Below are 14607 nucleotides of genomic sequence, written 5' to 3'. Positions count from 1 at the left end.
TGAGATACTCCCTGAGAGAGAGCGAGAGCTGTCGATTATCTGTCTTAAAGAACGATGGCTCGATCGGAATAAGACCAGACCCAGAGAAGAAGGTGAGAGAGAGAGAGAGAGAGAGAGAGAGAGAGAGAGAGAGAGAGAGAGAGAGAGAGAGGGAGGGAGGGAGAGAGCGAGCAATTTCTGTATTAGCATGTAAATCACATCGTGTGAGGCTTTTTGGAATAGAAACCTTCCGTCCCAGACGCGACAGCGATAATCGAATTCTCTAATCTAAAACAACGAGGAGACGGGTGTAAGCGGAGGATTTGGCGACCGTGCGACTACGAGAGGAGCTCGTCTCTCCTCCACGCTCTTCCTTTTGCTCGATTCGCCGCTCCGTCGGGTATACCTTCGGCCTCTACCGATCTCCTTTCCCTTTTAATTTTTTTCCCCCCGCCATCTTAAGTCGCGTATTACTATGTAAATTGCTATCAGACCGCGATAATCAAATTAATCGTCCCAAACGATCGTCGAACAAAGTGAACCGTACAACCGGCCTGGCCCGTTCGATCTCTTTGTCTTTCTCACTCTTCGCGGTTCACGTCATCGGGGAAGAAAAATAAATTCGCTTGACAACATGTTTCGGCCCGATTTTGCCTCGTTCTTGATTATTTCTTGTCGAGCGCCGGGGTGATTCGGTCTCTTCCGTGTTTGCGCCGCGCACCGGTCCGGTTTTTTTCAAACGGCCGAATCTCTCGCATCACTATGTAAATTACCACGTGATCTCTACAAGGAGGCATCCCTATGCCGTGATCGCGATAATTAAATTAATCGGTCTAAATATCTGCCGAAAACCGTCCTCTGTCCCGAGGAGGCTCGAATAAGGGAGAGGAAGAGCCGAACCGGACCGACTCCGATTCGGCCGATTATATTTCTCGTTATTCTTTTTAATTGGCCCGGCGCGATCTCGTCGGCGCGGCCGGCAAAAAAAAGAGAGAGGATAAATATCTCGTTAGAATATCGGGTGGGCCATATCGGCGTCCCGTCCCCCTCCCGCTCGCTCTCTCCTACGCTTTATTATTTTTCTACCGCACCGTCGATTCGCCGAAGCGATCAGCGAAAATCATCGGAAAATTGCCGCCGCCCGGCGCCGCGTCGCGACGCTCTGCCTTTATCCGAGATTTATGCGGGTCAGTAATCCCGCATACCGATAATCCCCACATGCGAGCGAGACGCGATCGGTACATATATATCCGGCTTAATCAACAACGCCGAGGGGGGAGGGGGGGAAAAATAATTCTCGGCCGTCGCGGTTGTGCACACGGGCGAGGAATATTCCGAACGCGTACGAGGCAGGGAGGAAAGGGCCGTGAAAGGCGGCGCGGGGGAAACCCGGGACACTCCGTATATTTTCCTCAACGCGATTTGTCGGCCACCTGTCCGATCGGCAGTTTATACGGCTCTGTAATTTCCACATACCGAGAATATTAGATGCACGCCGAAGCGTTCCTGCGCCACACGTGCACAAAGTATTTACCTGTGTACCAGCGTGTAGGTGTGTGTGTGTGTGCATTGCGTACCTATGCGTACTACACATGGTCGGTGTCCGATCGCGACATGCCACGATTTTGCACGTGTCTTGCACGAGTGTATAAGCGCACAAGCGTTTCTCTCTCTCTCTCTCTTTCTCTTCCTTGCATGGTATACACGCTGAGAGCGCGATTTATCTCGACAGAGTGGAAGAGAGAGAGAAGGAGGCCGGTTAATGCGTTCCGAGAATCTATTACCGGGCTCCCAATATTATAATTATTTTATTAGCAGCTCGCTCATTATGTTCCTTTTTACGGGCGAGCAATGATGATTACGATTACTTTTTTCTCCGCCTTTCCGTCCCCCCCCCCTTTTGGTCCCTTTTTGTCCCCGTTCCTTATTCCACTGGCTCTTCCGCGTAACGACACCGCCTTCCATAAAAGTGTTCGCTTTGTCGGAGAACGTATCCTTGGAATTCGGATGACGAATCGTGCTTCAGTCCACAAACGCGTTCGATTAATCGTACGATGTGCTCCACGGAGGTATTCGCTTTATAAATTATTTTAGCATGCCACTGATAATGAACACAATCAAGAACTCAGAATGAGAAACAGATAAAAATCAAGATTATCGTTTTGATACGTCCATCTGTAAAAAGCTACTTAATTGCACGCGGCAAAAAAGTCCCGTGCAATAAATAACGCACCGCAGCATCGTGATTTTTGGCCGATATACCGGAATACGTGTGGAATTTTATTAGCAGCCTCCAAGAGGAGCGAATTCGAACGGGCCGAGGACGCGGCAATTCGAAGAAATAATTATAAAATAGAATCGCGGGATTCGACTGAGCTACGGCGATGACTATTCGCGCAGATATAATTTCCTTAAAAAAATGCGATATTGATCAGCGCGAGAAGGCTGGTCGGGTCCGCTCGAGGAGTCGTTAATCAGCGCGATGAGGGCGATGAGAGGGTTCATTAGCAAAGCGTTCGCTCTCGCGGTCGAAGGAGATATTTGCGGTTTCTCTTTCCTTTCGCTCTCTTTCTCGCTCTTTTTCTCTCTTTCTTTTCGGCCGGTCGACGTTCCCAGGAATCTTTCAATTCCAGCTTACAGGGTGGGGTGTAGCCTCGCGTGCGTTGTTAAGACTGAGATTTTATGACACGATCTGAAATAACGAGGAACCTGAGTCAGCGGCGTGCATAAGTTATCTCGTTTCATTTCGCCTTTGAATCACCGGTCGAGTTCCATCGACGTTGACCTCGGTGGTCCGCGCGATCGCTACGGCGAAACGATCTTGTCCGAGTGCGCCCAAACTCGGGTCATCCAAAGTGTCCCGATGCCCGATAGCCCCCCGATGATGTCGTCGACGTGGCTATTAAACAGTTCCCTGCGATACGCCGTACGCGAATAAATAAACGGGACGGTAAATGTCGCGTTTCGGTCCTCTTGGCGCAGCGTCCCGAGGCCCTACGGAAGGGCATCGATATGATAAGGACGCATTTTACAGGGCGCGACATCGACACGGGCGCGCGGTGGGTCGTTTCGATTCGCGCTTTAACGCGTGCGATCGACTTACGGTCGGATTAGCGGGACCTGAAGCTGGAAATATCGAGGCCTCGGCGTTTTCTCGCGCGGGCGCGTTAAATCCATCGCTAACATTTATTACCGTACGCGACATTAAATGCCTCGTCCGCGTTAAAAGCGGGCCCGCGAATGCAACGACCGGCTCGCCACCTAAACGCGGCGCGGCTATTACGCAGTCTTAGAAATGCACTTACGCGCACCTGATCGTGTTCCGCGCGAATAGACGACGCTAAACTCGTTCCGATAGGTACAACGTGAGACCTTCGTGCGTACCTGATCTGGTCGTTCCGCTTATTCGCTGAACCCGAACCTTATTTAGCCGTATATCGCGCTAATGCCGTCCAACGCGTCGCCCTCGGTCGCAAAGCTTTAATCTCAAGAATCGCCGTCGTTTCTTAACACGCCGCCGAGAAAATACCATCCAATCGCTCCTCGCGACACGGCGACTCATCTCTTTCGCAACGTCGTGTCTCGGTTTTACGCAATTTTTGGCTTTTCTGCCGAAACGCACATTTGTGTTGCTCCACATTCTTGCTTTAAGCTGTAGCCTTAAGTCGTAAGAAATCAACCAATCACCGACATTTATTCCCCTCACTCTCACCTGTGATTGGTTAATTTCTTACGGCTTAAGGCTTACAGCTTACTTAAAGCAAGGTTGTAGACCAACACTTCTGGATCAAAATAAGCGTTTAAGCAGAAAGACCGGAAATTGCGTAACATCGAGATGCAACCTTGTGAAAGAGATCAGTCGATAAGTCAAGACCGAGGGGCAAACCGCTGAGGGCATTGTGGTGTACAGATTTGCGGCATTTCTGGGCATTACTAGGCATTTTTGAGCCTTAGGCCTTGCTGGAGTATTAAAGATAAAATAAGATAATAAGATAAAGTAATGCCCACTGGGCATTGGTGTACAAGACCAGGTCAGCGGTTTCCCCCCCGGTCCAAGACTAGAGATGTGTGCAAACACACATACACACAAAACACTCTATTCGAATACGAATCGATTCGACATAAAAAAATCTCTGATTTGCCCATCTCTAATCAAGACTCGACTTGAAAAGTACAGTGAATGATTTAGAACATCAATTTGTTCATTTGACGCATGTAACTGTTCTCACAAGACTTCTTATTGTTAGACGCTGGTCGTACGTGTTCACTTTCAAGTATCGCTCGTTTCAAAATGTATATCTTATTTACAGTGTCGTTATAACGGCGCTAGTCGTGCACAAAAGGAACGAGAAATGTATCCAAAGGGATGGATAGGCGCGGGCGCGAGAGGAGAAGGAGGATCCAACAGCGGTGAGAAATCACTCGTTTCTTTTTCCAGCTCTTCCTTTTTTCGCAGGTGCGACGGCGGCCGCCGCGGCAGCCGCGGCAGCGGCTGGATGACGGAGGGAAGTCACAAATTTTTTCATTAATATGCAGCGAGACACTCCTAACTCCCTGCTGCTCGGAAAAGGTAATGTAGTAGCGGGGGCAAAAAGGGAGAAAATACCCGGTGCTCGCGCGGTATACGTGTACCATGCCGATTCGCGTGTGTATGTGGATGAGGCGTGTCGCACGCGCACATAGGTGTAAGAGAGAAATAATGGTCTGCTAGGAAATGTAACCAGCCGACGCTCACGCCCTCGTCGCGACGCCTCGAGAGACTTTATGGGGATGAAGAAGGGAGGAGGCGCACGGAGAAGAAACGAAAGCGCGCTGTTAGACGGCGGCGCACATGGGGGTGTAAAAACCGGAGGAGAATATCTATATAAAATGCCGCGCGCGCGCGCCGGGCATGTACACGTCGATATACGCCACTTCCGACTTTCGAGAAGCAATTCGTCTCGTTCGATCCTCGCATATTGTTTCCCTGCCTGACAAATTGCTATCTCCCTTCCTCGCGATCCGTAATAAAATTATGGAGAATATATCGTTCCGTGAGATTAGGTTACTCTCGCAGAGGTGCACACGAAGGAACGATGTTAAAGCTAGCAAATAATCAATTGCAACAAGCAGAACATTTACACGTGTATGAACAAATTAATGATTACTTACTTCAATTTCAATTGATCCTAAAGATTTTTGATTTCTCCCTCTTTTCCCGAAAATGAAAGACAGATTACACTGCACCCACAGAAAACATTTCCGGACCCAATGCTGTTACACAGTTGAAAAATTTGTGTTAAATTTAACAGATATCACACGCCCCAAACGGTCCACACAAATCTTTGTGTTAATTTAACATAATATGGATATGTTAAATGATCACACTAATACTCTGTTACTATTTTAACACAAAATAATTATTGGTTTTATTTTGATACTGTCTTATTTTTATACTAAATGAGTTTGTGAGAAATATAAATGCGTCAAGAATATTTTTGTCTTGGTAACAGAAATCCTTTCTGAGGGTGTGAAATCGATAGATAATTCAAAACGTGATGCGTAAACAGGATGTATAATCGCGACAAAGTACCACGGTTTGCATTCATACTTTAAATTAGTTAGTTTCGTCAAGTATCTACGTTGATAAAAAGTCGTCACCTCGACATGTAAATCGTTTCTCATTACAAGTAGTGGAAACTTAATAATTAATCGACGAACGTCGCTCGTTACTGATAAACGTGTACAAATTAATAATGTTTTATCCTTACCTCATCGCGATCGCGTCTCGGAAACTGATAACACGAAAGTAATACAAGACACGGAGGCGACGCTCGACGCTGCCTGCCGGCTCGAGGTTCGGTGAGCGAATGATAGCGCGACGACCTTCGCGTACGTACACAATGGCACGCGGAACGTCGCGCAATATCGCGCGGCGAGCGAGACAAAAACGAACGTCGAGAGTTCATTGTCCCGAAATGAATATAGATTGAAAATTCTATACCTAATATTTCAAATTACCTTGTTCAGCGACTGTTACTATACGTTTCGCACATTATTTTAATATTACTTGAGAGAACGATCGACTCTGTTCAATCGAGAAAATGTTTTGAAACGAAAATCGTTGTTAGTCAAATTCTGATCAAGTACCGAGAGATTTTGCCTCGATTTAGTTGACGCGAGCAATGCATATTATTTAATTGCAAATCTTGATTGTTATGGGCGAATTCTTTGCTTTAATAACGATACAAGTTAATTGATATTAAATACTTCATTTACGTGTATGAAACTCGCAATTTACAGCACATATTTTATTCCTGTGCAAGATGAAACTTTATATCGCGCAGGTACACATTGGCGAGACGCTTAGCAATCAATTATCAAGAAATTTGAATGTTTAGGGCGGGCCGTGCAAGAACCGAGCTTGACACTCCTGGCCTACAGCATCGAAGCTCGGGCTCACGGAAATTATACCGGTTTGTATACCCGCCTGAAATGGGGAAACACGTAACACGGGGCTAACGCGAGTCGTTCGTCGTTGGCGTACTTCGGGCCCCGCTATTCGAGGCGTTTTACTGGGCGGCATGCCTAACTTCTCTATATATCTCTATACCTGTCTCTTCCTCTTCTTAACGGACGACCTTCTTTCTCCTCTCCTTTCTTCCATCTCGCTCGCGAGATTTTTCTCGGTGATTAAAATTTATGCTCAGCCGTGTACCCGGTGCGTGCATATCGCGTTTCGTCTCGCACGATGCTCGTTTTGCGTCGAGTTACGTACACATTTAAAGCGCGTTTACAGACACGCAACACACGCACGTACACGAATATGTAGGAAGATATACTCATATGTGTCGCGCATCCTCCCTCTTCCTTCCTCTCGCGTCGCACATTTTTCCCGCCTCGCGCTGAGTTTGACAAGTTTATTTGTCTCTGCGGCGCGATCGGGCCGCATCTCGCCGTCGTCGTCGTTGGAAAATCTACGAAGAGGAAACGCGCGACAAAGGGACCACCGATGACGGTTTCCTTTCAGCGGAAGCGAAATTGCGGTGGTCCAGCTGCGGAGAGCTCGCCCGGGTGTATTTATAGGAGTAAGATTGGCATTAAAAAGGGGAGGGCGACGAGGACGAGAGGGGGGGGGGGGCGCGGTTTCGTCCAATCATCCGACGAAACAAAAACCATCGGGATGAAAAATACTGATTTTTATTCTGGCAGGTTGTACCGGGTCACCCCTTTGTGGCACAGCTTGGGCCACCGAGAGCAGATATTGCACGTCGCCGATGATATTGAATATTTAAATCGCATTGATATTTCACAAGAGAGAGCAAGAGGGAGAAAGGGAGAAAGAGCGCGCGACAGCGTCGAGTTAAAAATATGAAGTTTTTTTCGGCGCGCCACAGAGCCGATTTGGAGGATCGACCGGCAGTCTGATCGAACGCGAATGCCCTGTCCGTTCACGGATATCGATCGACTCGTCCTCTGATACGAGTGAAACGTCGTATCGAGACGTCGACAGCTTTTCGATAACTTGAATATATTAATTTCTCGAAAGCCACGTTCATTTCTAATTGATACCGAGGCGGTTTGCGTTATCACGCTCGTACGTTCATTCTTTCGAGAATATCCGCGCCTGTGTGCTCTCGAAATTCTATTGTTTTTATTTACGGGGAGCGTTCCGTGAAATCTTCCAGCGATGCTGGATGCGGAATAACCGAGGGGGCTGAGGGCATTGCGGTGCACAGATCTGCGACATTACTGGGCATTACTAGGCACTTTTTGGGCATCAGTTTGGGCATTGAGCCTTGCTGGGGTATAAAGATGAAATAAGCTAAAACAAGATAAATAAGATAAAATACGATAATAAAATAAAGTAATGCCCACTGGGCACTAGTGGGCACTGGAGCACTGGATTTTGGTCAGCGGTTTTCCCCTCGGGGATAACGTATCTCTCCGCGTTGCATAATGGTGCAGCGGAACGCATAAACGCTCACTCAAGCCGTAAGACGGTCAATTTCGCGATAGATGCATTTTCGCCGCGATGTACCGATGCATCTGGAGAAGAGTACCATCGCGAATTCCTCTTGCTCTCTGCTTTCTATCTATGTCTCTCTCTCTCTCTCTCTCTTGAACCACGATACCATAGCGTTGTCGAGTTCGGTCAATGAGAGTAGCCTACATTCGTCGTGTGATCTTTTCCTCGCGCATGGGCAGCGCACATGGGGGGGGAGGGGGAGGGGGGCCGGAACCATAAGCCCTCGCTTCCACCTTCACGTATACACGTGTACGCGAGTGTACGCGAAGAGAGCGAGGCAACGCAGTCCTTCCCTCTCTTTCTCTGCCGGCCTTCTCCTCGCCCCTCAGACGTTAGGGGACAAGTCCTACTCCGTCCTTGTCGGGCCGATAGGATGCTGCCAGGCTTTCTTCGTGTACGGTCGGGGGCCCAGGATCAGAGTAGTAGGTTGTACAGGTATGCACGCGGTGGGTTGGCCGGGGGCATTCCTGCGGCGTTGCCGCGTCTCTTACTCACCGTGCCCTGAGAGAGTAAGTAACGAGAGAGAGAGAGAGAGAGAGATGGGGGGGGGGAGATGAGAGGCAACAGCCAGGAGAGAGAAGAAGTGAGAGAGGACGAGAGACGGAACCAAAGGAGGAAAGGAGCAGAAACGACGAGAGCCTGGGCTCTCGCACGGCCACGAGCGCAGCTCGAACGAGTCTTTCTGCCTTTTCGCGGAGGCAATCGAGTTTGCACGGGAAGAGAGGACTGCCTCTCGCGAGACCCGTTCCCGGCTACCGCCCGTCACCGCCGCTCCTTGCTCCCGATATCCCGATGCCGTTCCTGCACCGGGGAATCGCTAACTTCTTCCTCGCTGCTGCCGAAGAGGTAAACTCGCTCCGTCTTCCGCGAAGCGCGTGAGACGCTGCGAAAGAGCTTCGGAAACTCGCGCGTGACGCGACGAGAGGCTGAAACGGAGGATCGCTCGTACCCGGGATCAGCGAAAATTTAATCAATCCCCCGCGGGGGAGTCGCCCGTGAAGAGCCCCCTCGAGGGGGCGGTATCGATTAATGCATTTACGATAAAGAAATCAGCAGACAAATTAGCGACGGGGACGAAGCGAAACGGAAGGAAGACGAACGGGGACCGTCGTTTTTTCGTCTATCGCAATTTCGATTCCGTCCACTTCTGACTTCGCACCGGCTCTCGACTAATGTCCGCTAATGTGCAACGGAATCGAATGAAAGGAAGTTTCGAGCCTTGGGTGGGGTTTCGCCGGCTCTCTCGGCGATCTCGCATCGTCGGGGAGCAAAACGATGGACTCGCCTCTGCAGTAAATGAGTTCGGAACGCGAGTGGACGGTAGTACCGAACGTGGTACCACATAGCGCTCGTGGGCCTTGCTTCGAGAAAGTAATTGAGTTTCGACTGCCGTATTACAGCTCCGTCTAAATTCCTCGAAAGAGCTCGATCGAGTGCATGAGGAGGCGAGGCTAAACTACGTATAATCGAGAGACTTTCAGTAATCCACGAAATCCTCATCGTAAAATGGATACTTGTATCATTTCCACTGATTACGCAGATTCTAACAGTGCCGTTAAAAGGAAATAAATATACAATCTTTATATATTCATATTGGCGTCCCGCCAATTCTTTTACGGGAATACTGTTATTAGTCTACCGAGATTCGCGGCCCGACGAAAAATGATATCTGCGCTAATTAACTGTACAAAATCATATCGGTTCTTCCTCTTCTTCCTCGTGTATTAAAGCATGTTCTATCCAGTTCGTTCTGGTATTTCGAGCATTTGGTTTTACCTTCGGTAGGCTGCTAACCTTGCCGAAGGAAACCTCCAATTTGGAGGGCTCTACCTCTAAAGGGGTATGCGTGGCAGGATACTCTTGGTGGTTGTTACTTCCCTTCGAGAGATTCCGAAAAAACCAGCGGTGTCCGTGGATTTGAACTTGGATCTTTTCGTTCATTTATTTACTAAGCAGAGCACATTTCTCTGCGCCACACGCTCGTGCCACTATCGGTTCTGTTTCACTTATCAATCCTCTTAGTGTTGAAGAAGATGATGGAAAGAGGATGACAGAGGTAGGCCGATATCGAGGGGAGAGATCGCATGCATTCAGGACTTTGGGAAGCAGTCTAGGAATTCGATCTGGCAAGATGTCACGCGTCGATGAAGAATTTTAAGTCCTGGTAATTCGCGAGCAAGCTCTCTCGGAGCGAGCGATGCTCTCGGATGCTACCGGCTGCGCTCGTACCTGTAAAGTTCGGGAACTGAGGTAATGGACGCGCGTCTCAGGGATCACGAGTGCGATCGAAGGATAAAGTTCGCGGATGTTAGCGGCGGCGGCTGCAGCGACGACGACGACGACGACGGCGGCGGCGGCGGCGGCGACGGCGGCGACGGCGGCGGCGGAAGGAAGAGAAGCGGGAAGCGCAAAGATATCGCGGGGGTAAGGATAACGAGAAGCTCGCGTTTCGTGCGAGTCGGGGGAAACGAAGTTAGCCGCCTCCATTGGCAGACACGGTCCACTGGGAACGGATCCTTGGCAAGTTCCATTAAACGCGTTACGTACCGGGTGGGGGAGAAGAACTCCCGAGGGGTCGTAGGGGAAACTTGCCGCGGCTAGTCCGCGGTGGCCGCGATCGCAGGATGTAACCCGGAGATCTCGAAACCGAGGCAGCCAAAATTCGCCAAGAGCGAGGGGAGGGGGCGGGGAGGGAGGTAGGGAGGGAGGGACCTTACCCTTGATTATTATCTAGTCGAACATGTAAAGGTCAGTGCAGATGGCTCCCTATATCCAGAACATTTAACACAATGTACGAGGATTATAAATTGGTACAAATTATATGCTTCATGTGGAGGTTGTAAGGAATGTCTTCCTTTTGTTTTCTTACGGTACCAGAAGTATGTGATAAATTTGACCGAGGAACGAGGGCGAGAATTAAAGCGAGAGAGAGAGAGAGAGAGAGAGAGAGAGAGAGAGAGAGAGAGAGAGAGAGAGAGAAGTTTCATTATTTAATTTTCTACTAATTTCTAGCGTTTAAATCGTCCGTAATCGCGCGTGCGGAGGATTTCACCCGCCCGTGTGCATTTTATTTTACATAAACGCTCGAAAGCCGCAGCGTATAAAATAAGGCGGGATGCCGCGAGTTTGCTGGCCGAATTCGTGAAGGCGTCTCTACGTCTCGAGCCGCGCCGACCGTCCCCAAAAGCGCGACGAAACGATCCCCTTTTAATCCCTGAACGCTAACTACCGGCACCTCGGACGATCTTGCAATTCGGAAGATTGGTCCACATTACGAAATTATCGTTATTCCCCTTTACGAAAGGGGGGAATGAGAGGGGTCGCGGAGAGGGCGAGCCATCGAGACGCCCGAGGCGCCAGGCTTTTTTTCGGTTAAAATATGGAAAACGTAGCCCGCGTGGATGATCTTCAGAAACGCATAATGGGACTGGAAGGCCAATCTTGGCTCCGTTAAATCACGTTCGCAACGATCGGGACGAGGGCAGTGCACACAGAAGAATCCTTTATCCGAGCAAACAACATCCATCGCCTCGGGACACTGACTCGGTGCTCGCAAGAAGGGAAAAAAGGAGGGGCGAAGAAAAAAGAAACTTAAACGTGCGTTACCGTGAATCTCGATGCGACGAGGAATTATATCGCGATTAAGGACAAACGCGAGACAAAGAACGTGGCTAATGTAAGTGGACCTGAAACTTCTCTCCCCCGTTCGATCGTCCGAGTATATTTAGAGTAGGATGCATCTGTGAGGGGCATCATACCATTACGAAAGAAAGGATTATTAAACACAAGCTGTATAAAAAATGACTCAAGCAAATCTTATAAGTCGCCAGAAGTAATTAAAAAAAAAAGAAGATTACTTGACCACGTCTGGTAAATTTGTATGTTCAAACTCACGACGTTTCGACCATGCTTTGTGGCCCTTTTCAAGTGATCTAACAAAGAAGTTACAAGTACTCTTAATAAAGAGTTGATACATAAGTGAGTTAACAAATAAATAAGTTACACAAGCTGTAAAAGTTTCGCTAATTTAAAAACCGTCCCCGATCTTCAAGACCACGAGCGCATAACGTCGTGATATTAAAAGGGACGTTAAGCGAGAACTAGAAACTTTTGTCTCGCGGTGGAAGAGAGGAGCGAGCGGGATTGCACAAAATAACAGTCTAACGTGAGTCAAAGCAGATGAGGAACTCATAGCCACGTGATCGGTCCCTAGGATAGTCGTGTGTAAGTATAGCGGCGCGTACGCAATTAGTGCCGTGGCAATTTGATCTTTCTTTCTCCCTTTCTCTCCCTTCCTTTCGTATTCAGCGTCTCCGTGCAATAAATCACGCGGCCGCCGCGCCGTGCCGCGCCGCGAAATTACGACCGGAGCGTCAGGAAACGTCGGCTTGATGCGAACTAACGTGTCTCTTATGTTCGCTTCTCCGTTAGTCGAAAGAAGGACCGACGTCTCAGATCGGGACAAAGGAGAGATAGCGCAAAATTATCAGTCGTATTAAGTCCCTATAAATTCATCGATGTGTATTAACAAATCGATCGGTGAAAGAAACGTGCTCGGAACCGCAACCCGTGCAGGATGTTTGTGTTCGTAACGATTACTTTTTTAAATGAAACGTCCGTCATTAGATTATCTTCGGCCAAAAGAAGAAAAGTAAAAGTATACGTTCGTAGCGCATGTCTCGCGTAACGAATTAAACGTGAATCGTGCTCCGTCGTAAAGATAGAAAGATAGAATTGTTAACTTTTCGCAATACTGTCACGGTGGTTGTTTCCGCCGCACAATCTCAATTTGCTTTAAAGTATAACCTATTTTTCGAGAACCATTTCTCTCAACGAACCGCGACAATGAACGAGATTCAGAAGTATTTAAATCTCCGGATTGAAAGAAGTGACTTTGGCGAGCGCGAAGATAATTAAGTCATCGGCGATTCGAGTTGACGATAAGCGATCATCGAAGAACCCCGCCTTCGCCCGACGATCGGCGGATCGGTCGATCACGCGGCGGTGGCGGCAACCGCTTCGATCCTACCTAGCCCGATACATCTGGCTAAGTATACATCCGAGAGTGGCAATCGGGCGCGATGTATCGCGACCCGAGGTGTCGCCGCGGACTATCATCTCTGCTTGATTAGCCCTACGTAGATAGGTAGGCAGGAGAAGATGAAGTAACGAAAGAAGAGAATAGAGAACCTGAGGAAGGAACGAACGGGCGAGCGCTTACCTTGTTCCGCCTGGGTCCCTCGCGGGCAGATTAGCAACAGCAGCAACGGCAGAAGGTGGGCAGCGGAAGCAGCAACGGCGGCGCAGGTGGCTAGGAGGCCGGCTACGCTCGCCATATTGAAGGGGGCCATTCTTATCTCCGTGTGGGCCCCACTGCCGCCGCGTTGGACGGCCGCCGGTCCTCTCACGATCCGTGCGAGAGGATGCAGCACACCGGCAGAGCGTCGTCACTCTCGCCTCCTCATGCCTCCCCTTGCGCTTCGCGTCGCGTCGTCGTCTTGCGCGTCACGGCAGCCGACGACGTGCAGCCACCGATAGCCACCGCCGGATTCCTCCACCCTCTTCGTCGGCACCACCACCTCCGCCTTCCTCAGCGGCCGCTACTTTCCCTGCCCGCTTATGCTCCAGCTTATCGCTCCGACGGCCGCTCTTATTTATCCTTCGAATTCTTCCAACGGGCTCGCGCGCTCTTCGATATTCCTCGTCCCGGCGACGAGTGACGGCGTTATGAATACAATATTGCCCAATCGTTTATATCACAGAGATGTCGCCTTGCTTCATTCGTGACGCGAGGCTTCCATTAATGGTGAACGGCGATCGATACTTCTTTACATGGCGATACGGTTTTACGGTAGTTGGATTTCACCAGCTGCTGCGTCTGAAAGAAATAAAGAGAGCTGGCGTTAATTAAAACCTAGAAATACCACTTTTTCTGCGAGTTGCATCTTCCCTTGCTCTCAAGGCGATGGTAGACGAGCAACATCGTTTCTATCGCTCGCGTGAATAGGAGGACAACACCACGTTGGTTTGTCTTCTCTATTCTTCTAATGACGTCGAAAGGCACGATATCATCTTCGATTTTGCTTTTGCAATTCTAGTTGAGAATAACATTACTTTGACTGTACGATGTTGCTGGTCAATACATAAAAGTTTTATTATGTCCTTTTTAATAGCTTGGCGTTGCATATGAAATCGTTCGTTGCGTTATTTGATATCGTGATTAGAAAATATATGATAATTTCTACAGTCATAAATGATAATAAAATGACATTAAATCGCGCTAAACGTTAGTGTGCAAAACCTAAGAAACAAATCGTAAGATATCATTTCTCGCATCATTCACCTGCGTTGTCTCTTTAAAAATGCCTAACCTTCAGTTACTAAGCCTGCTGGCGAAGAAAACGTCACATATAAAAGGACGGTATAAAATGCCCAGGATATATCTCGAGTTCAAGGTCAGCTTGCGTCACATTGAAGAGTTCCAGGGACACCGACCGGAATTCGGTGCCGTTCAACGGTCAATTATCGTGCGTGGAAAAGAAAATAGTAACGAAAGAGAGAGAGAGAGAGAGAGAGAGAGAGAGAGAGAGAGAGAGAGAGAGAGAGAGAGAGAGAGAGAG

At 48.8% G+C, this 14607-nt stretch overlaps 1 protein-coding gene across 4 annotated transcripts in view; it reads right to left on the bottom strand.

The window, feature by feature from the left end:
- Window positions 1–14607, bottom strand: part of LOC105563222 (ephrin type-A receptor 4) — a 115570-nt gene that overhangs the window by 55339 nt on the left and 45624 nt on the right. For all 4 annotated transcript variants that reach the window (XM_012014619.1, XM_012014621.1, XM_012014622.1 and 1 more), the window contains exon 2: window positions 13209–13865. In XM_012014619.1, coding sequence (XP_011870009.1) covers window positions 13209–13338 — 130 coding nt within the window. In that variant the 5' untranslated portion in view covers window positions 13339–13865. The remainder of the gene's footprint in view (window positions 1–13208; window positions 13866–14607) is intronic.

The sequence above is a fragment of the Vollenhovia emeryi genome, unplaced genomic scaffold (assembly GCF_000949405.1).
Source record: "Vollenhovia emeryi isolate VEMERY1.0 unplaced genomic scaffold, V.emery_V1.0 DF939179.1, whole genome shotgun sequence".
Lineage (NCBI taxonomy): Eukaryota > Metazoa > Arthropoda > Insecta > Hymenoptera > Formicidae > Vollenhovia > Vollenhovia emeryi.
The sequence above is the reverse complement of the archived record's forward strand: the minus strand, read 5'-3'. Positions and strand labels throughout refer to the sequence as shown.